The 25517-nt window shown below is 48.4% G+C and overlaps 1 protein-coding gene across 3 annotated transcripts in view; it reads left to right on the top strand.

Annotated features, from left to right (window-relative positions):
- Positions 1–14178: 14178 nt before the first annotated feature.
- Positions 14179–25517, top strand: part of GRHL3 (grainyhead like transcription factor 3) — a gene marked incomplete at both ends in the record, with an annotated part of 31051 nt that continues 19712 nt past the window's right edge. Inside the window, 2 exons of one of the 3 annotated variants that reach the window (XM_081087694.1) lie at positions 14179–14223; positions 24581–24767. In XM_081087694.1, the coding sequence (XP_080943820.1) occupies positions 14210–14223; positions 24581–24767 (201 nt within the window). Of the gene's footprint in view, positions 14224–15553; positions 15589–24580; positions 24768–25517 lie in introns of those variants that run through there. The other 2 variants (XM_081087692.1, XM_081087693.1) reach the window with 2 other exon arrangements.

Genomic DNA, 25517 nt, shown 5'->3' with positions numbered 1-25517 from the left:
GAGAGAGACATCAATTGGTTGCCTCCTGCATGCCCCTGACCAGGACGGGGAGCCTGCAACTGAGGTACCTGCCCCTGATCCAGGAATCAAACCCGGGACCCTTCAATCCACAGGCCAATGCTCTATCCACTGAGCCAAACCAGCTAGGGCTCCCAACTTTTTGACCAAATAGTCTGTTCATTCATTTATTCATTCACCCAAAAATGTATTTATCTCATACTGGGTTTCAATTCCTACTCCCCCTTCCCAAATTCTGGAAAACCCTTGATCTTTTCTCATAGCACCCTCATTAAATCTTGTTAACATCACTATCCCCATTGAGTATGTCTTTCTTGAAGACCCTACTGAGCAGATTTCACCTTAGATGATTCGTATGTGAGATTAGCCCAGAGAAACAGGAAGGGTTTAAATCAACAAAGGTCAACTCCATACTCTAGAAGAGGGCTGGGGCCAGCATTTCCCAAAGTGTGTTCCATAGTGATCACTGGCTCTATGGGTGAGGATGTGGGAGATGATTTCATGGTCATCTCAGTTTGGGAAGCTCTGTGTTAAAAACACAAACAAAACGGGTTTCCTGGCTGCAGGATTTTCCAGAGACTTGATGTGATGGCTTTGCATTGTTAACTTCTAAGAAGAGGGCCTGGTATGAAGCTTTCCCCAAATGTTTTGATCCCAGAACCTTTTCCACCGGGAACATTCTTGTGTCACCCAGAATGCATCTGTGGGATTCCCTGTGGTTTGGACCCAGGAGAATTATGGAGCAAACTGCCCAGGAAGGTTGAGCCAGAGCAAGGAGAGCATGAAGCTGTAAAGAAGGAGCTACTTCCTCAGGAAGATACAGGGGAGGAGGGAAGGAAATGGGCTTCAGTTGAGCCCAGCAGTTGCAAGAAAGCAGGAAGAGGAAAGAAATGCCAAGCTAAGAATGAACTGGCTCGGGGATGGACTGGGGCCTAGAAAGGATATCCATGTTGCAGAATTCCTATGGAAACGATCTTCAACACTGGCTGCATCTAGACCGTGCAATTGCTGGACAGAAGGAAAAGGAGGGGGAAGTTCACGGTTACTGGCCATTGGACATGCAGTGATTGCGAAGCAGGCTCTCCCATCACAATCCTAGCCCTAAGCCGGCCTCTTTCCTACAGACAGAGGCATGAAGACCACTGAGCTCTGCCCTCCATGTGGCTCAGACAAGTCACCCCCTCACTGCGCTTCAGCTCCCCCGACGTCAAAGGGCTGGAGGACGATCACTGGGCTTCCAGAAGCAGAGGCTGGGCTTTCATGAAAGGTGGGCAGACCTGTGTCTCTGCAGTCTGGGCAGAGCTTCACCAAAAAGGCTTCAGTCACGTCTGTACATGAAGCCCTGGCTGGTTGTGCTCAGTGGTTAGAGTGCTGGCCTGTGTACCAAAGGTCATGGGTTCAGTTCCCGGTCAAGGCCATGTACCTGGGTTGTGGGTTCCATCCCTGGTCCCAGTCGGGGCACATTCGAGGGAGTGGGGATGGGGGGGGGGGGGCTAGGAAGCAGCCAGTTGATGTGTCTCTCTCACATCCACGTTTCTCTCTCTCTCTTCCCCCTCCCTTCCACTCTCTCTAAAAATCAATGGAAAAATATCCTCAGTGAGGATTAACAACAACAACAACAAAAGTTTATACATGAAGTCATGGCTGCAGTGATGTTCTGGAATAAAATGGGCTCTGGGTTCAAATCCTACCATTTACTTTGAACAAATCACTTTAATTCTCTGGGCCTCAGTTTCCCACCAAAAAAAAAAAAATGAAACTCATCATATTTTCCCCAAGGTGAAACCAATACTTTTTAAAAGTAATAAGTTAATGGGTATAAACTATTTGGCAGAGTTTGGACACTAAGGGCTTCATAAAAGATACCCGTGTTTATTGGTTACCACCAATAAATTCCCCTAAAGCCCACTATCTCTGTAAAGGGAAATGTGTTACATTAAAATGGTTAAGTGGTGTTTTATTGTAGGGGGTAAAACTGGTAAAACTAGTTGAAACCAATTCTTTATTTTCTCTAAGTCCCACCTATATTATCCCCCGAGTTCAAACCGACACCAAAGTAACTCAGTGGGACTCTGCCCAAGCGGAGACTCCGATGGGGAAGCGTTCTTAGTCTCAGGGCTACTGGACACCTCCAGGTGAGACTGAGGAACTCTCATGGAGTCCTCCAACATGAGAATCTGTGCAATTTGATAATGAAACGAATTTTGCAGAAATCCAGTTGTCGCTAGAGGAGGAAAGGCTTTCCAGAATAGAGGGGTCGATTAAGGTTCTCCCACCAGGCTTCCTTGTGGGAAATATACCTTATTTATTCCCTGCATTGGTGTCCTGCTGGGGGTGACTCAGACTGTGTGGTGGGCGGTGAAAGGGGTGGTCAGAGGTCACTAGATAAAAAGAAGAAGTTCTATTTCCCTGGTGGGCCTGTTTACAACAGATCAGACATCCTCAGGCTCCAGCAGAAACATCCCTCCCTGGCCATAAACTAATCCATCCTGGTGCAGTGAAAGGTGACGCTTGCCCAAGGCACCCAGGGTGGTTTGGGATTGGCCGGTTCATGGTTCATTGTGATGCAGGCTTGCTTTCCAGCCTCGCCTTCCCTGAGGCCTCACAGTGGCCCCTGAAAGCCTCTTGGGGTCCTGCAAACAGTTTGTGAGGTTGGGAAGAGTCTGCCTAGAAGCCCCAGGATGGTGGCCTCGAGGCCTGGGATTTGTGAAACATGATCTTGGCAGACAAAGGCATCCAGTACTAATTCTTTTTTCCTTCTGTTTTCTTTCCTTCAAAGTCATAGATCTTAGATAGCTGGAAAGAACCTGAGTAACCTTCAAACCCAAACCTTTCAGTTCACAGAAGAAACACTAGCTCAGAGAAGGGAGTTCACCTGCCTAATGTCGACACAGCCAACAAGCGGCAGAGCTGAAACAAACCCTGATCTGTTGACCCTGAGTCCAGTGCCCTCCCCCACTGCATCACAATAGGACCGATTACAGCTCTGTCCCAGGCACTAGGACATAAGTGCTGCACCTGCATTAAATCCTCACAGCCTAGGAAGGAAATACTATTATCCCCATTTTACAGATGGGGAAACAGACTCAGAGAAACAAATGATAAAGTTCGGGGTCTCAGCAAGCAAGCTGAGCCAGGTGTCAAACTCAGGTCTGTCTAGAAACCTGAGGCTTGTAACACTAAACTATCTATGGCACATTCAGCTTTTTAAGTTGAGGGCCTTAATTTTCAACACCCCCAGATGACCTCAGAGGCTTTACGGAGCCCCCAGGGACTGGAGAGTGAGAGTGAAACAAAAGGCTCCCCCAGACTGGTCCTGACCAGATGGGGCTGGGGCTGAGTCGTCACTCAGTCCAAGGGCAGCCAAATAAAATACTGTGACCCAGTATCAGGTCATCAGTTAATTCAGAGGCCTCTAGTAGTTTTTGAAATATGGCCAAACAGCCAAAGCCACCTGCTAGAGAGTCAAGTCCCTGTCAGCTGCCTACCAAGACTCTTACGTTCTTGGAGGTTTCCTCAAGGCCCTTCCATGGGTAATACTAGGGTGTCGGCATGTGACCTCAATATGCGGGAGGATGCCAATGACTGAGCTTATTGTGAAAGGGCAGAGGGTTGAGGCTCACGGAAGCATCTCTTTAGGGAGAGTTGTGGAGGCATGACTCAGACTTCGAAGGAGCCTGGGCAGAGAGGAACACTCATGTTCATCTCCCCTCTGAAGCCGAGGAACCTGGTGACTAACCTCCATCACCAGGCACACCTGCCCTGGGCTGAGTCCCCTGGGGAGCACAGGAAGAGACAGGAACTCGCTGTTTCCCTGGAGAGGCACGGTATGCCCATCCCTAATGATAACAACAATAGCTGACATTATCGGGACTCCCAGAGCAAGAGAAGTGCAAAATGCTCTGCCTGTGTTACCTCATTTAATCTTCGCAAAACCCTGCAAGGTAGGAGTGATGCCTACCTTGATGGATAAACTGAGGTGCAAAGAGATCAAAAGACTTGTCCAAGGTCATACAAGTAGTAAATGGTAGGGCCAAGATTTGAACTCAACTAGTTGGGTCCAGAATCCAAGCTCTCAACTACAAGTGTGTGTGTGTGTGTGTGTGTGTGTGTGTGTGTGTGTGTGTGTGTATGTGGTGTGGTGTGTGGTGTGTGTGTTGGGGCAGGTGCTTTGCAGTACAAATTCCTGCCTCACCTGGAAGGTGAGACTGGGGAACTCTCATGGAGTCCTCCAACACGAGAATCTGTGAAATTTGATAATGAAACGAATTTTGCAGAAATCCAGTTGTCTCTAGAAGAGGAAAGGCTTTCCAGAACAGAGGGGCTGATTGGGGTTCTCCCACCAGGCTTCCCTGTGGGAAGGAACAGACCTTACTCATTTCTCTGCGCAGCCTGTGCTACAGATGCTTGACCAGAGCAGGTCCTGTTTACTGAACAGCTGCTTGTTGAGAAAGCAAAGTGGTGGTTCTGGGCCAATGCCAGCTTGGCCTGATCAAGTTCTCTAAGTCCAGCCTCTAAGTCTGTTTCCACATCTGTAAAACAGGTGGTGACTGTATCTAAATCCTTGGGTAGTTTTAAGGATTGAGGGAAACAGGTCAGGTCAAGTGCTTGGCACAGAGTCTGGTACACAGTTAAATGCTCAAAAAATGGGAGCATGGGGAGATTGGTGGTGACTTCTGAGTGGCTGCCTTCTTGAGGGGACAGCCAAAGGGGCCTCATCTTAGTTCTTCCAGGCCAGTTTCTAAGTCTTCCCCCTTCTGCTCAACCACCTGCCCCCAAACTTACAGCCTTAAAAATCTTCCTGGCAGGCCAGCCTCGGACTTAAAGAAACCCTCACCTGAATGTCCAAGGTCCAAGGTTGAGCACTTAACCCCTCACAGGGCCTCTGCCTTCCTAAGAAGGTGTGGGGCCCAGAGGCCCTAGCAAATCTCTCCCTCTCATCCCACCTCCAGTGGGATCTAAGCAAACACCAGGGCAACCTTTGAGAGAACAGGAAGGGGGCTTATGGGTTAATTGTGCCTACTTGAACCTCTCTGAGCCTGGGAGCAGACCCTGCCCAGTCCTGCGCTACCCACTCCACCCTAGCCCACCTCACTCTAACCAAGAGGCAGCTCTGACCCCAGATACTCACTCCCTCCTGCTCAGCACTGGGCCCGGGGCCCCAGGACCCTCTCTGCCCAAGCCAGGCACTGGGCACTTCCCCCTATAGTTCCTCAAGGAAGCCCTCACTCGAACCCTCCAAGTCCCTCGTTTGACCCCTAGAGATAGATGGAAGAGGGAGAAATACATTTGCAGTGTTTGCCATGGTGGTGGGGCGGCGGGTGGGGTGGGGGGTGGTAAGCAGGTTTTCTCAGCGAAGCCCTCTTGTATTGGAAGTGGGCAGTATCTTGTCTACTGGCCTTTTTAAGGTGCAGAGTGGTGGTGGCCTGCAACAGTGGGTGAGCCTCTAGGGTCCCAGGCCAGGTCCCTGGGAAGAGTGGGCCTGTGGGGCGGAGCCAGCTGGATTCTGTTATTTCCAGGGGGCCCCCAATTTTTATGATATTCTGGTGTGTATTTTTCCTGTACCTTCTCTAGTCACATAAATGGGTTTTAAAAATAGGAATGGACCAATTTTCTAAAGGTAAGTGAAATACTTAAAGGGCTCTACCTGGTTTGACTCCGTGGATAGAGTGTTGACCCTATCCAGGCTGAAGGGTCCTGGGTTCAATTCCAGTCAAGGACTCATACCTCGGTTGCAGGCTCGAATGGGGCGCATGCAGGAGGCAACCAATCAATGTATCTCTCTCTGTGTCTCTCCCTCTCCCTTCAATGGAAAAATATCCTCGGGTGAGACCCAGCTCAGAAACTTCCTGGAAATAACCTTGGGTCCATTGTTTCATTTCTGGATCTCACCTTTTCCATTTTGAAATAAGGATAACGGTACTTCCTTACAGGGTCATTGTGAGGATTGAATGAGATTACACACTGAGCCCAGTGCCTCACACATAGTAAGGACTCATAGTGCTACCAATCGTGCTGTAAGCTCAGGAAATAACTTCCATGGTGCTAAGGGGCCTGCCGTAGCATCCTTTTACACTGCGGCCCAGTGTGCACCTATAGTCAGGCTTCTAACTTACCTCACTGAGCCTCTGCTGAAGGGCATTTATATTCATTCTAATTTTTCAGGATTATAGCCAGTGCTCTGATGCATATCCTTGCAGATAACTCTTTGCACACAGAGATTATTTGCTTAGACTGAATTCCTGTGAGTGAAATTGCTAAGATCAAAGGATGATCTAAGCTCTGGCTGGTTTGGCTCAGTGGATAGAGCATTGGCCTGCGGACTGAAGGGTCCCAGGTTCAATTCCCATCAAGGGCACATACCTGTGTTGCGGGCTCCACCCCCGGTGGGGGCGGGGGCGAGCAGGAGGCAGCCAATTGATGATTCTCTCTCATCATTGATGTTTCTAACTCTTTTTCCCTCTCTGAAATCAATCAATATATATATATTTTAAAAGTTGAGCTAAAATCTGAGGCCAAAGTTTGGATTCACTCACTCCAGCAAGGAGAGAGGTTTCCCCTCACCCGTGCCAGAATTGGGGTTTAGCATTTTCGTTCATCCTTATCATCTTTATTTTTTTTAAGCTGCTTGTTTGTTTCCAGGTTATTGGGAGACTCTTGTGTTTTTTTTAAAGGGAGCTTTTAGGACAACTTTAGACCCCATAACAATTCCTCACGTCCAAAGGACCTCTGGAAGGAATGTAGGTGATGCTATTGGCAGAACTGTGATAAAAATCTAAAGTACAGAACGTAAAGGGGCCTAGAGGCTGCCCACTCCTTGTCCGGACCCTCCACAAGCACAGCTTCCAGGTCCTCCCAGGCCTTCCATTAGGGCCCTATTCTCTATGTAGGGTGTGTGGCCTCTCCCTCCACTTAAGTCCAGTGGCAGAGTAGAGAGTACGATGAAACACTTACAGAGCTTTAGGTGTGCACTCAGGATAGTGCTGCTGGGACCCATTAGGACCTATAATGATATCTAGGGTGAAGCTTTATCCAAAATCTGAGGTCCTGGTCCGAACTCCTTTGCTTCAGTAGGGGAGCCTTCTCTAAACCTGCTTACCTATCACACGGGCCCAATAATACATGCTCCTGCCGTGCTTTCTCAGAGGAGATAAAGCCTAGGAAGGCACTTTGTAAACTGAAAAGCGCTTTGCACGCGGAAGGGACTGTTTTTTAGGGGAGAGCCAGTGCCGAGTGCTGGGTACTGAGGCTGGTGCTCACCTGTCACACCAGCTATGATTTATTGTGTTCCTACTGCTTGCCATTGGCTTTCCATTGAGATCTTACTTTAGTCCTCAGGCCAACCCACCGAGGGATGATGGGAAGCGTATTGAAACTTACGGAACTGTGTCACTGGGCCAAATGTATATACTAATTAGAGGGAGAGTAGGAATTCAAACTACTAGTAGGAGGTCTTCTCTGGGGGGTGGGGTTAGGACAGCTGATTTGCCTAGAATGTCAATTATCTTGTGTAAATTATATGCATCCCTCCATTTTTTATTTATTCAACATACACTTATTGAGCATTTATTACATTGAGACCTGGGACAAGTGCCACGTGAAATTTGTTTTTCCTTGTGCGGTGTCTACAGTCCAGAGCTTACAAATCCTTCCTACCTTATAAAACCTATCAACAATCTATCTACTTTTCTTCTTTCCATTCTTCCTTCCCTCTTTCCTCCTACCCACCCGTCCATCCTAGGCTTTGTTCCAAAAAAGGAATTCAAGAGACTTAAAGGACTGTCATGGCTTGTGGGAAGGCATACCTCGGCTTGATTCTATCTCTGTCACTAAGTAGACAGCCCAGTGACCAGTTACCTCTCTTCACTGAGTCTGTTTCTCTTCTGAAAGTGAAGATAATGACAACTTCTTCCTAAGATGCAAGATAGTTCCATGATCTACACATAAAGCCCCTATAACTGTGCCTACCACATACTAAGGACATGTGTTATCTCCTTTAATTCTCATAACAATCATTTCGTGAAGGAGGAGCTCAGGTACCAAGGAAGTGAAGTTGCTTGTCCATGATCTTAGAAAATTAACTCCAGAATTTACACCCTGTAGTAACTTCACCAACACTCCAGGAGTCAAGTCTGTCTCCTGGGTGGATAATGTGACCCTATTTTACAGGGAGGAATGAGATGACATATCTAAAGCAAGTATCATAGAGTAAGTGCTCAATAAATGATAATTTTAATTAAGTCAAGATCAGGTCTGATTCCTGAACTCACTGCTTAGAGCCTGCAGGGTGGGCGGCCTCCATTCTCCATTTATGTGCTTCATAGGGAAACTCTGAGCCAGGTTTCTGAATTTTTACTATCTTATCTGCACTTTCGTTCCAGGAAAAATAGGGACCATTTAGTCAATGAACATTTATTTTGGCTTAATAACAAACTGGGGTTTTGTATTAGAATTTCTAATGATAAAAGCAATGCAAGATTAATGTAGACAACTTGGTTGGGGAGAGGAATAGGAAAACATTTACATTCTATCACTTTGGTGCCCACAGAGAAGCACCATTGACATTTGAGCATTTGTCCTTTTATTTATTTATTTTATTATTTTTATTTATTTTTTAAATATGTTTTTATTGGTTTCAGAGAGAGGAGGAGAGAAGGAGAGATGGAAATATCAATGATGAGAAGGAATCATTGATCAGCTGCCTCCTGCATGCCGACCCAGTCATGTGCCCTGACCGGGATCAAACTACGACCTCCTGGTTCATAGGCTGATGTTCAACCACTGAGCCATGCCAGCCGGGCCATTTCTCCTTTTAATCGTTTCATATAGGTCAATGGATTTGCATCACATCTTAGATAACTGTAAAGTCTGAAAGTGTTAGAAAAGGAAGGGCTGTCAGCAGGGCCATCACATCCAATAATGCAAGTCCTGTATTGTAAATGGCACTGTACTGTGCAGTGCACAACCTTCTGGATATGTAAACTCTTAACACGTACCTTAGTGGTCCTAACCTTTACTCCTCCCAATATGGCAGGAGTGTCACACGCTTTTCAAACAGTGGCTCACGGGCAGTCATAATCCTGGAACGGACAGGGAGGGATGAAGGGCTGTGCCATCCCTTAGGGGAGCAGATCATAAAGTCTGGAGGAAGAACGTTTCTTTTCCAGAAGTAATCTAGAAGAGAAAACCTAGATGATTTAACATGCAGCTCTGCCCTTATGGCGAATCACTAATCTTGTCTTGTATTACATAGAGGGAAACTGAGGCTCTGAGAGAAGAGATTTTCCCAGTCTCACAGCTGGTAAGGGGCCAGTGGTCAGGCGGAATTTGACCACAGGACAGTCCCTAACATAGTCTAATCCTAAAGAACGGAGGCAGAAAGATGTGTGTTCAAATCCCAACTCTTTCACTTATTAGTTTTTTACTTTTAACAAATCACGTAATCCCTCTGAGTACCAGTTTCTTCATCTGTAAAAGAGGTAACAGCTTCCTTATTAGGTTTAAACAGCCGTGGGCAAACTACGGCCCCTGGGCCGGACTGTACCCTTTTATGCAATGATGTTTACTTTGAATTTATATTAGTTCACACAGACACTCCATCCATGCTTTTGTTCCGGCCCTCCGGTCCAGTTTAAGAACCCATTGTGGCCCTCGAGTCAAAAAGTTTGCCCACCTCTGGGTTTAAATGAGAATTAAATGAGAAGGAAAAAACTTCCTTAAAAATTATCAAGTGCTGTGTGTCAGGTTCTGCACAATGCAACTCATATACATTATCTCATTTAATCTCCACAATACTCCTACGAGGGGGATACTATCTTTATATCCCTTTTACAGTGAGAGAACTGAGGCTCAAAACGATGTCCTGTGCCTGGTATCACACAGCAGTTGAGTTGGGATTTAAACCCAGGTCTGTCAGTTTTGGAGCAATACCATCAGATAACATGGTAACTTCCAGCATAGTGCTTGTAACATGCAAACACGAAATAATGAGTAGCCATCACTATTTACTGTTATTATCGTGAATATAATTATTATGTTGCATGCGATTGGCTCGCCTCTATTTTCAAGCTCTTTAGCCAAGAATCCAAGAACTGGGCCGACCCAAGAAGGGGAAGAGATGCCAGCCCAGCCCAGCCCTGTCCGAGACCACTAGTCCCTCCATCCTGCCCAGGACGCCTTCTGGAGCCTTCCCGTATGTGGAGACACAGAAACCCTCTGCTCCATGACCTGGGCCTTTGCTGATCTCTGCAGATGGGTGCAGGCGATTAAAGAGGCAAGATCCAGAGGCAGAGGGAGAGGACCCATTTTAAAAAGCCCAGCGAGCACAGACACGCCACCTGAATCCCAGTCTCCACCTGAGCCCAGCCAGTATGAGTCACCCCCAGAGCCCTTAACCTGTGAATTGCAACACGCTGACAGAAACTCCACAGCCTTCCAGGTGGGCAGACAGATAAACAGACAAGGGTGCCATCCTTTGAGCTGCAGTGAGCTCTGCAGTTACGGTTCGCACGAAAAGGCCCTCCTACCACCAATAACCTCCCTGAAACAGTTGGACACTCAGGCTCCGCTCTCGGATCACATTCCAACTCTAGCTCTACCATCTCCAGGCTCATGTTGAGTGGCTTATTTGATCACTTAGTACTTCATTTTCCTCATCTCTAAAACAAGGATAAGAAAAGTGCCTATCTCAAAGGGCTGTTGTAAGGATTAAATGAGACAGTGGAGGAGGCTTAGCACAATGTGGTATATTGAGCACCTACTGTATGCCCGACAGTGTAGTAGGCACTGGAGATTCAACAGTGAACAAGACAGACAAGGTCCTTGCTCTTATGGAGTGCACATTCCAGAAGAGAAAATAGACAATAAACACTAAGAAAACGATCAGAAAGTCCTGCGGGCCTTGCAGAGAACCAAAATAAAGTGAAGAGATACGGTGACTAAATGTCAAGGGTAATCGGTGGGTGGAGAGGCCTGCTCGGAGGAGGTGGCTTTATTAGCAATTGTAATGACTGCTTACTGTATTTGTCAGTTCCCTGAAGACAGCCCCCACACAGCTTCCAGTGAGGAACCCACCTCTGACAGTTTTCAAACCTAGGACCCCCTCTCCAGAGGCCTGACCCCATCCCAAGTGGGCTCCTTTGGATTCTGACTTTACCCCAAACACCTCTATCAAGTTGGCAGGAGTAACTGAAACCTCGCCTTCCCCCGAGAGAAAGGAGTGGGCCAAGGCAAGGCTCTCAGGAAGGCAAAGCAAAGAAATAATTTGCCAAAAGAGAAGGGGGCGGGGGGGAAGGGAGGGGGACAGAAGGAGAGAAAGGGAGAAAAAAGATGCCAAGATCTTTGGCTTAAATTTAATTTCAAATTAATCCTGGTGTAAGCTCTGAAGAAAGCTCTAGCCTTCTCCTGTTTGTGTTTGTGGATCTTCTGGGTTTACCAACCTTGTTCTTACAGAGACAGCTCACGGTGATTATTCCACAGCTACTCAGTCTAACCGAAGCCTGATTTCTCCTGTTTCCATGGCGGCATGCCGCACTTATTAGAATTTGTGAAATGACCAGCTTGCTAAGGCTTTGGAGGTGGCTGACTTCAACTTTTCCATCCCTTCCGTGCTGGCCAAAGGTATGTGGTTTGCTTACATCTCATTCAGATCTGTATCACAGCAAATAAAAGGTTGCCACCCACCCTACTCCCCCACCCCATGCCACCCACACATACACACACCCCAGATTGTAAACTCCTCCAGAGCATTCATCCTGTCTTTTTAGCCTATGTCTCCCCAGACCCAGAGTAGGGCATGGTACACAATAGGTACTCAATGAATGTCTGTTAAATTGAGGCCGCTGGGTGAAGCTCAAAGGGACAGCCAGACTTGGAGTAAGGTGCCTGGTTCAGATCTGGACTCTGACAACTCACTAGCCCGTGCCCTTGGGCAAGTCACTTCACCTCTCTGGCCTCCATTTCCTCATCTATAAATGTGACAATAATCTGGGGGAGGGGGGATTTACACAGAGACCCACCAGGTAGAAGATCTCTCTCCTTTGAGAATTCCCCAGTGGTTGTGAAGTATGATGCTGGGGGGAGAAGGGGGGCAAAAAATTGGGGGGAGATGTTCCTGGGTAGCTAGAATACAAAACCAGAAACAGGAACTGAAATTTCCTTCAGCCAAGTATCTGTTTGTCACTGTACTTTTCCTCTAGCTATCTTCTTTCCAACATTTTTCCCCTCCCTCTCTCCTCCCTCATCTCCACCCCCCACCCCCTCACCAAGGAAGGAATTGGCCAGCTCCACCCAGCCGGCCCCCATGGCTCCGCCCCCAACTCGGCAGGCCAAGAGTTAACAGCTGCACCTGTTGAGGTATACCTGCTGTCGCCCGGCACCTGTGCCTGTAGCCAATCAGCACCAGCGCTGCCAGGAACCTACCTGTCAGCAAAATCCCGACACTCCAACCCCAACATAAATCAAACACTTCCCTGGACAGGGAATGTCTGTGTCAGGCAAGAAATAGAGTCAAGAGCAGTCAGCAGAGTCTCGGGTGCCGGTGCCTGTCGTTGGAGCCTGGGAGCCAGGAAGATGTCGAATGAACTTGAGTGAGTAAACATCGGTGGATGCCTGGCGCTCTCTGAGCGTGGAGGCTGGATGGGATTTCCAGAAGGGGAAAGAGCAGGGCGGCCGCCGGCGCCAGGATTCACAGAGCAATTTGTACGGGTAAATGAATGGGCTGAGGATCTCACTTTGGCGTGTAGAGGCAAGCACCGTCTCCAGTGAGAGCTGAGTGTTTCCCTGGGAAAATAGTTTTGTGTTGTTGGTTTTTTTTTTTCTTTCTCTCTCTGCTAAGCAGTTTCGAACCAGGTAGGGAAACACAGGACTGAAACTGACTGCGGCTTTCAGCACCACTTTCGGATACTCTGAAGGGGCCTTGAAAATCAGAGACAGCCCCCATTCCTTCTGGGCTTTCTATGTTCTTGCCAAAAGAAACTTCTCTGAGGTGGTTCTAAGAGCTGCCTTAGGCAGAGAGCTGGATTTCTCCAAAGGGACTTGTTTGTTGGGTTGGAACAGTCTCAAGTGGGACGGTTACAGTGTGATGGTTAAACACACCCACTCTGTAGTCTGTATGTTCGAATCCGGGGTCTGCTCCTCATGGGCTGTGTGATCTTGGATAAGTCATTTAACTTATCTGAGCTTCATTTTCCTCACCTGAAAAAATGGGTACAATAATGCTTTGTTGGATCCTTGAGAGTTAAGAGTGAAAGAGGTTGTAAAATGCTTAGCAAAGAGCCAAGGTCTGAGGACGCATTTGATAAAATGTGGTTGATTTTATTCGGAGGCAGTTCTAAGGGTGAGGTAGCTGCGATGTGGTTTTCAGTGAAGTCATCTCTATTAACTGGCAGGATTCTGGTGCCTTCCTGCCCACATCTGGGATTTAGAATCCCCACTGGCTGATGCTGACCACCCCCTGCTTGGTGTCTGGACCTCAGAGAAGGTGGGATGAGGCTGGGATTCTGGGCTGCTTTTTAGCTTGGCTTAAGGGAGCTTTCAGAAGCCAGGCTTCTAAAACACACCTCTTCCTGCCACCCTCAGAGGTGAGTGGGCAGAGACAAGGTTTGAACAATCTTTTTTTTTCTAGCTACTCCTCAATAGATTGTTTTTAAAACGTGAAGACCTGAGGGCAGAGCCGTTGGTGGGTCCTGACTGCAGAGTGTTCTGTGAGACCAGCTAGCTCTTAGGTTAGCCACCTACGTTCATACCACAATCACTTGGCATCAGATTTCTCTTGAATGAATTCCCTGGAGTTGACAGTGTGTTGACAACTGGAATTAGAGCAGGGGCACTGGAACCGATATCTGGGTTCAAGTCCCAGCTCTGCCACTTCTTAGCTGTGTGACTTGGGGCAAATCACTTCTCACTCTCAGTTCTCTCACCTGTCAACTGTGGCCATAGTGGTCCCCACCTCCGGGAACTACTGGGGGAAATCCAACAACTTTTAAAAAGTGATCAGTTTAAAACCTGGTAAACAGCAAGCTAATAATACTCTTGGTACCTCATATACAAATACCCTATCAATGAACATTTCTGAACTTTTTGCTTCCTATTTTTCCACACTTCGAAAAAATAAAAATTTGTGATGTGTCTCTAGTGCACTTAGATCCGGGGCTTAAAACTGCAGAGGCTGCGGACAGAAATCTATTCATTGATGCTCCTTAGGGGGTAAGTGTCCTGAAGCTGGGCTGCTCCAACAGAAAGGCTTCCTGTTTGTCTCTTCCTTAATGGTTTGAGTTTGAAGTCAGATCCGCTGACAGTTAAGGCTTCTCCACGTGGGGTGGGGTGCGGGGGACCTGAGCCTGCAGAGTAATTGCAGACCGACTCTGAAGCCAGCATTTAAGATTACAATGACAGAGCCCCAGTGCCTGGGGGCTCAGCTGCCCTTACGGTGTGTGGGTGGGGGGAGGGGGGCGTGGGGGGGAGTAGGGTTCAGGGCATCAAGTGCTTGGTTTGCAGGTTTCGAGTGGCTGCCGCTGGTGCCTCTTTCCCCTAAAAAGTGCCCAGTGAAGGACTGATCCTGGGGTCCATCCTGAGGCCAACAGAAAGCAAAATTTGCACATGACTCCAAATTCTGTCACTTACCAACTGCAGGGTCCTGGTGAATTTCTTTCTCCTTACTGACCCTCAGCGTCCACCTCTGTCCCGTAGGGACGATACACACCTACCTGGCAGGGGGACAATGGGCTCCGTGCGTGGGCCACTCGGTCCAGAGTAGGAGCTCCATGAACGCGAGCCTGATTGCTAGGCCTCTGGTGGAAGGCCCGCTGCCAAGGCCTGGTCTTGACGTGCATGGAGGCCGGGGCGGCGCGGTGAGAACCCCGCTGCAGGCAGCTGGCGGGTGGAGCGCGGGGACTTTCATGTGGCCGGGCCCAGCCCGCTGGGGAGCGTGGGCCAGCCTCCAGCCCTCCGCCTGCGCCAGCACTGCCGCCAGCCCAGCCCGTAGCCTTTGGCAGCCCGGGGGCTAGAGCGGGTCGCAAGGGATGTTGGGGCAGCGGGGAGCACCGGAAGTCGCTGCCGGAAGTCTTCCCCTGGCGGCGGGCGCCTGCGCACTGGCCGCCATCGCCTGGGCCTTAGCCGGGGTGCCCTCCGGGACCATTGGAGCTCTGGGTGTAGGGGTGCCGAGGGCATACTGTGTGCCAGGCGCCCCTGTGCTATTTCATCTTGCCCCTCGAGGAAATGAGAGTTCTGAGCAGAAGTGATGAGCACATAGTAGGTCCACCGAATGGAGAGGGCAGTGAGCGAGGCCCACCCGCATTCCCCTCTACAACCTCGCCGGGTCCACAGCCCGGGCCCCCAGGGCAACTGGAGTCTTCTCCTTCCCCGAAGCCTTGGAGAGCCGCGACCCAGGGCGGGGCGGGGCCCAGAACCTCCCAGTCTGCGGCCTCGGGCTCGGGGAGACTCCATCTGATTTCCAGGAGCGCTGTCTCCAGACGGCCTGGAGCGCTGAAAGAGTTAACCAGGAACGCCACCCCGCTGTGGTTTTGTGGTCGAAACCATGATTGCCAGGAGCAAATTTTTGTCGTGCACAAGGTGTGTTATTAAAAGTCGGAGTTAGGCCGGTGGTGAATGAAAAGTTAAAAGCCCTCATTAAGCCCGGGCTGTAAAACAGGCGGCCTGGGAGAGGCTGAGACAACCCTAACGGCGCTGGCGACCCCGGGCACGGGCAGGGGCAGGGGACACACGCCGGAGGCTTCTGCCACTTCCAGTGAGGGCCCCCCCGACGGGTGTCTGGAGCCTACAGGGTCTCCGGGATCCACACCGAGGAAAAGGAGGGGGGGGGGGGGAAGGGCCGCAGGGCTGGAGCCCAATTAGCATAGTCAGAGCTCTACCTGGTGAAAACAAAAATAACAGTCATCCATTTATTGAGCGTGGAATCCACTGCAGACACAGTGTCCAGTGCTTGATAAATGCATTCTTTCCTTTAACTCTCCCCATAATCCAACGAGGGGTGGGGAGTGTAAGTGCAATTTTGCAAAGAAGGGGATTGAGGCTTGCCTCCAGCTTGCCCAGGATTTCACGGAACAGCTGGGATCTTAACCCAGGCGCCCTAAGGATGCTGCACACCAATATGCCTCTCTGCTTGTAACTGCAGAGGAACCGAAAAAAGGAGGTGTGCCACACTGTTAACAGTGGTGATCTCTGAGTGGAGGAATACAGGTGAATTCTCGGATCTACTTCCAGTGGTTCCCATGTGTTATGCATTGTGTTTTACAAACCTACGTTACTTTTGAAATGGGAAGGGGGAGGAGAGGAAGTAATTTTTAAAAGAGAAAATTATTGGCTTACCTAAAAACAGTATTCTTAAAGTGTGGTTTCTGGACCATGATCATCATCATCATCATCATCATCATCATTCCCTGGGAACTTGTTAGAAATGCAAATTATCAGCCCCACCCCAGACCAACTGAATCAGAACCTGGGGGAGGGGGGCAGCGGCAGGGGTAGGACTCAGCAGTGTGTGTTTTAACAGGCCCTCCAGGTGATTCTGATGCATGTTCAGGTTGAAGAACCATTGGCCTAGAAGTCCTGGCAGAGAATTGGGAGGCAGGATACTCCCAGATCCACCGCTGACCTGCAGCGTAGTTGCCGAGTCAGCAGGCTGAGAACTTCGCTGGTGTTTGAGCCCAGCTCTGCCCTTACAGACTGGGTGACATTTGGTTGAGTTCCTTCACCTCTAGAAGTGTCAGTTTCTGCATTTACAAAGTGACAGTAATAACACCCACCTCCCATGGGCATGTATGAGAAGGAAAGGCACAGGGCCTGACCCTATTCAATAACTTGGCTCCTTTCCCTCCCCTTCTCTTCCCTCTCCTTTCTGGAATTCAGCTTTCTGGTTTGTAAAATGGAACAAATAATCTTGGCTGGCTGCCTCCCTCTCTCTATTCCTTTTGCCTCCTCAAAGGGTCAGAGCAAATGATCTAGTGAAGGTTCTGAAGGACAATTATCTCACCAATATTTGGTGTGTTTTCACTGGACTTGCTAGGAGGTCAGCAAGAACTGGGAATTTTTGAGGGCAGAGACTGTGGTGTTTACCTTTGTGTCCCAGTACCCAGCACAGGGCCTGTTACAGTGACTGTTTGTAGAATGAATCAGTGAGTGAATGAATGAATGAATGAATGAAAAGATGTGGCAGCCTGGGTTTAGAGGTAGATTTTAACTGCTTTCACAACTTGATTGAACAATAGAAAAAAAAATAGGAAAATTAGACAGGAAGCCAAGAGGAGAATAGAGCACAAAAGAAAAATTCCCACAGAAGAATTTTTCAAAGGGAAAGTGAGTTTCTGGTATAATTAGAAAATGGCATATAATTAATCTACATGCAGCTGGAAGCGTTGGCTGGAGCCTGACGGCCCTCAACTTGCCCACCTTGATCCAGATGATGACGCTGGCAGTGTTTGTCCCTCTTATCTGGGCATCTCCAAGCACCAGGTCTTCTTCTACCACTAGGAAGAGATGACCCCATTTATAGGTGGGAGAAAGTGAGGCTGTGGGTTGCCATGCAATATGCTGGGGGCTACCCCACTAAGTATTAGTAATAATAATAATAATTCACATTACTATGTGCTGGCACTATGCTGATTACTCTACCTGCATTATCTCATTGCATTTTCCAACAGTGACACCTCACAGAGTTGTTGTCAAGATTAAATAAAACAATGACTAGAAATTGTTGTGTCAGCACCTGGCCCTTGGTAAGCCCTCAGTGAACAGTAGCTATCATAATAATTCTATGAGGTTAGTACTCTCATCTTCCCCCATTTGACAGGTTCAAAAAAACCCCGAGGCACAGAGAGGTCAAGTTGCACCAAGTCACACAGCTAGTAAGTAGCAGAGCTGGAACCCAGGTCTGTGTAGGGTTGAGGCCCACCCCATAACATGAATTGATACCATCTCATTGAAACTAGAATCACTGCAGAGTCATGCCTTATGCTCTGCATGACTGAAGCCCCCACATGAGCCCCCAGCATGTGACAAGGCACATTTCACAACCTGTGCATCCAGAAACCAGATGGGCCACTGGCAAGCATGAGAACCCTGGAGCACTCCTGTCATGCTCAGGAACACCTTGCATGGGGTTGACTGAAAAATGATTCTTCCGTGAGCAGTTGTGCCAGGGCCTCCCTGTGGGTAATTAGCAAATGTGATTGATCACTGCTGATGAGACTGGGTGGCTCACAAAAGGGTTTGGCAAGTCATTGGGTGTATCTGGGTGTCAACACCCAGCTCAGGTGGCCCATGAAACTCTTCCTCCTGAGGTTGGAGGGCGGTGGGGTCCAACATGCTGGATTTGTCCTGTGCCAGGATCTCCTTAGGTGGGGCTTGAGGCCACCCCCTTGGTAGTGAGTTTTCTTCCCCCTTCTGAAAAATTGAGTAAGAGTCCTTATTTTTCCATCTCTGAATCACTGAGATGCCTTTGAGATAGTGCAGTGACTGAGCTAAGTACTGGATAGGAAGCTAGGAGACTTGAGTCCCAATCCTGTTATATCCTTAGGCAAGTCACACCTTCTCTCTGGAATGAGATTTCTAAGGTCTCTGCACCTTAAATTGCTAGGATTCTAACAAAAGGGGGGAAAAAACCAAAAGGCTTCGACTAATGGCTGATATACATTGACTTAGCCGAACTGGGAGTTTTAAGTGGCTCAGCCAGAAAGCAGTGGGAATTTAGAATCCAAAGGGACTTGTTGGGATGAAGCCCCACTTGACCACTGTAGGTTCCTTCTGGTGCCTAGAATGATGCATTTTGGAGTTGGAGGCTCAGAATCTGGCTGGGCATGGCGTAGCCAGTACCTCACCCCTCCCATGCTGTGGGTCGGGGTGAACTTCTGGGGAGAGGTCCTATCCACATCAGAGCCCCTGCTTGTGCCATTTGCAATTCTCACAAGCGAGGGCTAAGAGGCCTCAGGAAGTGAGGCCTATCAGGGATATGCCCAAGCTCCACTCTCTTGATTTTGTATCCAACTCTCTCTCAGAAGAGAAGCCAGACCAGGGACACTCTAAGGATACAGCCTTGTGAAGGTTCTTGATGCTGGAAGCCAGAGACTTGTGCTCTATGCTTGATGCCATGAGATACCAGCTGGGTGGCCTTAGACAAGCCAGTGGCCTCTGTGTGGCTCTGTTTTTCCTGCTATCAAATGGGGATAGTCATACCTTCCCTCCTTATCTATAGGGGTGTTGCAGGATCAGAGGTGATGACAAATGTATGAGAAACATGTTGAAGAATATAACACACTATGCAAATGTGAGGGATTATCAAATCTCAGACTCGAGTTTCCTCCTCCGTGGGCTGGCCTTCCTTGAAACAAGGAAACGTATGCAAAGGACCTGGCTCACACCTGACACATAGTAGGGGAAGAAGCTTTGGGAGCTGTCCCAGGCTTATGCCTTTGATCTTGCCTTTCCTCTCATCTGGGAGGTCTAAAGTCCGCCCCATTCACCTCCATGCTCACTCTTCCCCTCTAGCCTTTTTCTCAACCAACATCCAGTCACTCCCCAGAGTTCAGGGAGTCAGACACACCCCTGCTTCTTTTCCTTCATAGCTTTCCTCACCTATCTGATTTTAGCTGTTTGTTTTTGTGGTCATGTCTGTCTTGCTGCCGCTAAAATGCAACCTCTTCAAAAGCAGGGATGACCTTATTGTCTTGCTTAGGGCAAGACCTAGAACATAGTAGTAACTTAGTAAATTTTTGTTAACGTGAGGGATGGATGATGGATGGTTAGATATATAGATGCCTCCCAGAATTTTGTATTTTCCCCCTCTCTTTACATCCCTTCTTGGAAACTAGTGGTTTGATGGGAAGGTGTCTAGTGTTGAGTCAGTTCCCAGGCCAGATCTCAGGAGGCTTGGCTTTGTAACTCATTGGCCGGTCCCCTGGAACAGGTCACCTGTTGTCTATTTCCTGGTCTATAAAATAGAGATAATAACACATCGTGCATGTTGAGAGGCTCCACGAGATAATGAGTGTGAAAGTCAAGGCAAGGGTTATTACATGTCTCTTTTGTTTTTCACACAGAACCTGGTTCACAGGAGGAGGATGTTAATTTAAGAACCTCAGGCGGAGTCTCCCCTTTACTCTCATTTGGGGGTTCTGAAATGATGATGGTCATGATGATGATGGTGGTGACATAGCTATTATTTACTGAGCGATTATTCTCTGGCAGGCTCTAGGCTAAGCACATTTCTTATGTTAATGCATTTAATTCTCCTAACAACCCATGAGATTAGCCCCTCTCTAAAGTAGCCAGCCCTGGTGACTCCATCACTGACTGTGTTCTAATTTTCTTCACAGCACTTATCACTGACTAAAATTAACTTATTTACCTACTTGTTATGGACTGTCTTCCCAATTAGACTGTAAGTTTCGTGGGAGCAGAACCTTATCTGTCTTGCTCTTGGCTGACTCCCAGTGCCTAGAAGAGTCCCTGACTGGCACACAGAAGGCATTCAATAGACCCACTTAACAGATGGGTCTGTCAGGCTATGGCTCTAGTGCCACTTCCCTCCATGGTGCTATGGGTTCTTCTGTGCTGTGCCCTGGTGGAGATCTGACAAGAAGGTTGCCCAGGGTCAAGTCCTCTCCCTATCCCCTCCACCCCACCCCCAGTTTACCTTCTGATAGTTGAGGAGTTCTGCCTTGGACAGGGACACCAACAGAGAGTTTGTGGAGGTTCGAGGAAGGTGACCATATAGGATGGGAGTCACCTGGTTTCCTCTCTTTGTTCTGGCTCTGTCACCCATGAGTAGGGCTCACTCCTTCTTGGAACCCTTTTCATGACTCTTACCCACTGGGCCCTCAACCCTTAATTCCAGCCTTTAAGAGAATAGGATATTGGATTTCAGCATTTGGCACATAAGGTAATGTTAACCTTATCCATAGCAGAACTTTCTAGAAGCCAGTGATTAGTCTTGGAACATAAAGTTGATTGGTAGCATGAGCAGACATTGGGACCCAGACACTACGGCTCCTGGCTCCTGGCCAGAAACTCTTCCAGTCATCTCGCTTTCTCACTTAGTCCCTCCAGCTTTCTTTGGGTGGGAAATCCCTTTTTGTCTTGCAGTAGAGGATTGTTTCGGTATATTCCAGAGGAGGGGAATTTCCTTGATGGGAAAGGCATCTAAAAAGGAGACTAGTTTGGGATTAAGAGCTGCATCTTGAAGTCCAACAGGTTCAGGTTCAAGTTAGCTTCCATCACTTACTAGCTGAGTGACCTTGAGCAGGTAATATCACCTGTTTGGGTCTCTATTTCCCTAATAGCTATCTCTCAGGACTATTGTGCAGAGTAGAAGAGATGCACAGAAAAACAGTTGGCACACTGTCTGTATATGGTAAATGCTTAAGGCATGGCAGCTGCTGTGTGTCAAGGAATCTACCAGGTGGATTGGTGACCCTTGTAGGCCAGAAAAACCTTGCCAGGTGACCAACAAACATTGTCTGTTTTTTTATTTCTGATATGACCTCTAAAATTTAATTTTTAAATAGGATAAGATAACTGATAGCTCATCAAAGCTGATAATGATCATTCCACTAGAGTCAACAAATTGGGGCTCTAGGCCCAGCTCTGCCACTGACTTGCAGGGTGGCCAAGTCTTATACCACTTTGCAACACCTTGATGTCTGGCTCCAAGCTGAGCCCAGAGCACAATAATGGCTCAAATGTATTAAGCACCTGTTATGTGCCAGAAAAAGTTCTGAGCATTTTTCACATGGCAGTGCACTCAATCCTCATAATTCTACATGGTAGGCGCTTTTATTAGACTCATTTTACACACAAGGAACAACACTGGGGATCCCAACTGACCAAGAGGGTGGGCTCTACAAGGCCTTTCCCCGTTTCTCCCATGTCCCCTTTGATTTGGGAGTTCCCTTTAGCCTGGGGCTGGGAGAGGAGGTGGCAGCCATCCTGGGCTTGCTCTATAAGTTCCTCTAACCCAGGGGTCCTCAAACTACGGCCCACGGGCCATATGCAAATACAAATATTGTATTTGTTCCCGTTTTGTTTTTTTTACTTCAAAATAAGATATGTGCAGTGTGCATAGGAATTTGTTCATAGTTTTTTATTTAAACTATAGTCCGGCCCTCCAACGGTCTGAGGGACAGTGAACTGGCCCCCTGTTTAAAAAGTTTGAGGACCCCTGCTCTAAACCCAGGCCCAGGAGGCAGCTAGGAGGGGCCTCTTCTCAACTCCCCTTCTGAGGCCCTTGATTTATAGCAGCAGAAACTCGGGGTGTGCCTCCCTCTCCGCACCCCTGGAGCAGGAAGGTTTCTGTCATTTCTCTTTTTTGTGTGACAGCTCCCTCTCCCTCCCTGCCTCTCAAAGCCCAAGGCCCCACGCCCTGGGGCCCAGTGGGATGGGAGACACTGTGCCCTGGATGAAACCTGTGAGAGAGCTGCTGCCCACGGCCTGCCTGGGTGTGGCCTGACTGCTGCGCCCACTCTGTGTCTAAGAATGTAGGCCTGAGCTGCAGGGCGGCAGGAAGGCACTTTCTGTGACAGGATTTGCCCACCCACCCTCCTCCACAGCGCCTGAAATTCCACCACTAAAGTGGTTTCCTGATGTGGTAAGATTGCCCTCTTGCATTATGGTAAAGCAGCGTGGCTTATGGAAAGTATGTGGCTTCGGTACTAGACAAGCCTGGGATTAAATCCAGGTCGTGCCATGGACTAGCGGAGTGATCTTGGGCATTTCCTTATCCTTTCCAAGTCTCTGGTTCCTTCATCTATAAAATGAAGCAAATGGTCCTTACCTTGTAATGTTCTTGTAAGGAACAGCGTTAATGAATGGAGAGCGTTCATATATATTCAGTAAATAGCGGCTGACATTGTTCCCATGAGTGAGTCTGTCGGGCTCACCCAGAAAAAGGGGCACTGGGGACTACTTCATCTCTGGGGCTCTTTTTCCTGGCCTGGCTGTCCCCATCTTCCCTCCACTGTCCTGTACATACTCTTTGCTCTAAAACAAACACAAAGAGAGCTTGCCCACCTCTATGCCTTCATTCACAGATAAGAGTATGTTCCATATCAGTGATTCTCAAAGTATGGCTCCCACACTACCAGCATCAGCTTTCAGGGACCTTGTTAGAAAAGCAAACTCTCCGCCACCCCAGACCTACTGAATCAGAAACTCTTACATGTGGGACCCAGAAATCTGTGGGTGGTTTTTTTGTTGTTAATCTTCACCCAAGGATATTGTTCCATTGACTGTTTTCTTAGAGGGAGTGGAAGGGATGGGGAGATACAGAGAGAAACACCGATGAGAGACACATTGATTGGTTGCCTCCCACGCATGCCTTGACCAGGGCCAGGAATCGAGCCTGCAACTGAGGTATGTGTATGTGCCCTTGACTGGGACCCTTCTGCCGACACTCTATCCACTGAGCCAAACTGGCTAGGGTGTAGAAATCTGTGTTTTAACAAGCCTTCTAGGTCATCATGATGCAGCTAAAGTTCGAGACCACTATTCTGAATCACAGCATCATCCTGCTGAAGCTGACTCCCCTCAGGCCAGGAGCTTGGGGAACTTCCTTAACTTCTCTGAGCTTCAGTTTCCTCACCTATCAAATAAGAATCATCGTAGTAGCTGCTTAACAGGGTTGTTGTGGGAACTAAATGAGAGGATCCATGGAAAGTGTGTAACTCTGTGCCTAAAACATAGCCAATGCTCAAAAAAGATTACGTATTATTTTTGTCATCATCATCATCATCATCATCATCATCATCATCATCATTTTGTCTATCCCTCTTTCCCTCCCCCTACATTTCTGAGCGATATAATCCCCAGTGCTGGGTGTCTGTCCCCAACTAAAATGTCTGCCTGCTTTAAAGAGCCTTTTCTGATCTCTTTCCTTCTAGCCCATGTGGCTTGACTCTTGGGCCACATGCCTTGAATCTGTCCATGTTCTTAGCACAGTGCCCAGGCTCTGCTTGCCTTGGTGTGCCAAGCAGTATTCCACTCCAGTTCCTGGCATCTGAGCATCTGATTGGACAACCTACAATACGTGTTGGTCTGAAATGCCATTTCCCAAGACCAGACTCCTCCTATGGGCTTCCTCGCTCTGATTCTGTCTCTCTCCATGACGAGGAATGGTCTTCTGCCTTCCGTACCTATGGTTTTGAAGAGAATTTCTTTAGAAGAACTCTTGCTGAGTTATCTGGAAATGTTATTCTTTGCAGCTTGACATTGTTAGTTCCCATCTTTGTTACACTGATTCTCCTTGAATAAATATCTACTATGGAAGCATTTATTGAATCTGCTCTGAAGGCTTGCAAGGCTGGAGTTACGGTCTTCATGCTGTAGATGAGGGAACTGAGGCCCAGGTCTGCAGCTTCTGCATGGAAACAGTTGGTATTGACCCAAAGCATCTAGCTCTGGAGTTCGTCCTCCTGCCGCCAAATTGCCTAAGGTGGCAGAAGAAGGAGTTTCAAATTTTCAAGGCTGATTACTGTTCTTTGAATGCCTGAGGCTGACCCTTCATGGACCGTCCTCTGGGACAGCCTTCATTTGACCTTCCTGACTTGCCTTCCAGTTTCAGGTCTGTGCGGCTGCTAAAGAATGACCCAGTCAACTTCCAGAAGTTCCCCTACACTAATGAAGACGAAGCCTGGAAGACCTACCTGGAAAACCCCTTGACGGCCGCCACAAAGGCCATGATGAGAGTCAATGGGGATGATGACAGCGTTGCGGCCCTGAGCTTCCTCTATGATTACTACATGGTATGTTAGCCACCTGGGCATGCCTCGCTCTGACTGAATGTGCAGCTCCACTCTCAGGCCTCATGGCTCAACAGCCTATGGCCACTCACAGCCCGTCACCATGTTCTTTCTCACCTGTCAGCCTCTGTACATGCTATTCCCTCTCCCTGGCACCTGCCCCTTCCCCTGGCTAAACCTTCCTCTCCGCTTTGGGTCTCAGCTTCAGAGTCACCTCATTCATTCATTGAAATGGGGGGAGTCTTTCTTGGGTCTCCCATTCTGAGCCTTCTCTGGGCACCTTTAGCAACTACTGTCATCATCCTTGACTCTAGCTTCAGAAACTTGCTATGTATGCATTTATTTCTTCATCTCCCCCATCAGACTGAGCTCTTGGAGGTCAGGAACTAGGTTATGATCATTACTGAATCCCCAGCGCTCCATACTGCCTGCCACACAGTATTCAATACATACTGATTGAATGGTTCAAGGCCTCAGCCATACTCCATCACAGCAACACCCCCCAACCTGCCTCTTCTTTCTGCCCCTGACGCTTAGGTCGTTCCAGTTGCCCTGTCAGTCTCACCTGCCTATTTGAACCCTGCCACCTAGAACATGCCCCATCCCCTTGCTTCAGGGCCCTTCCCAAGACCCACCTTCTCTTGGAAGCCATCCTGCTACATCACCTCCCTCTCTCCTGTCTTACTGTCTTTCATACCCTTGCCATTGTATGCATTGTAATGCCTTCTGACAGACTGTCTTTTATTATGCTCT

This window comes from Myotis nattereri, assembly GCF_964212035.1.
Source record: "Myotis nattereri genome assembly, chromosome: 3".
Lineage (NCBI taxonomy): Eukaryota > Metazoa > Chordata > Mammalia > Chiroptera > Vespertilionidae > Myotis > Myotis nattereri.
The sequence above is the reverse complement of the archived record's forward strand: the minus strand, read 5'-3'. Positions and strand labels throughout refer to the sequence as shown.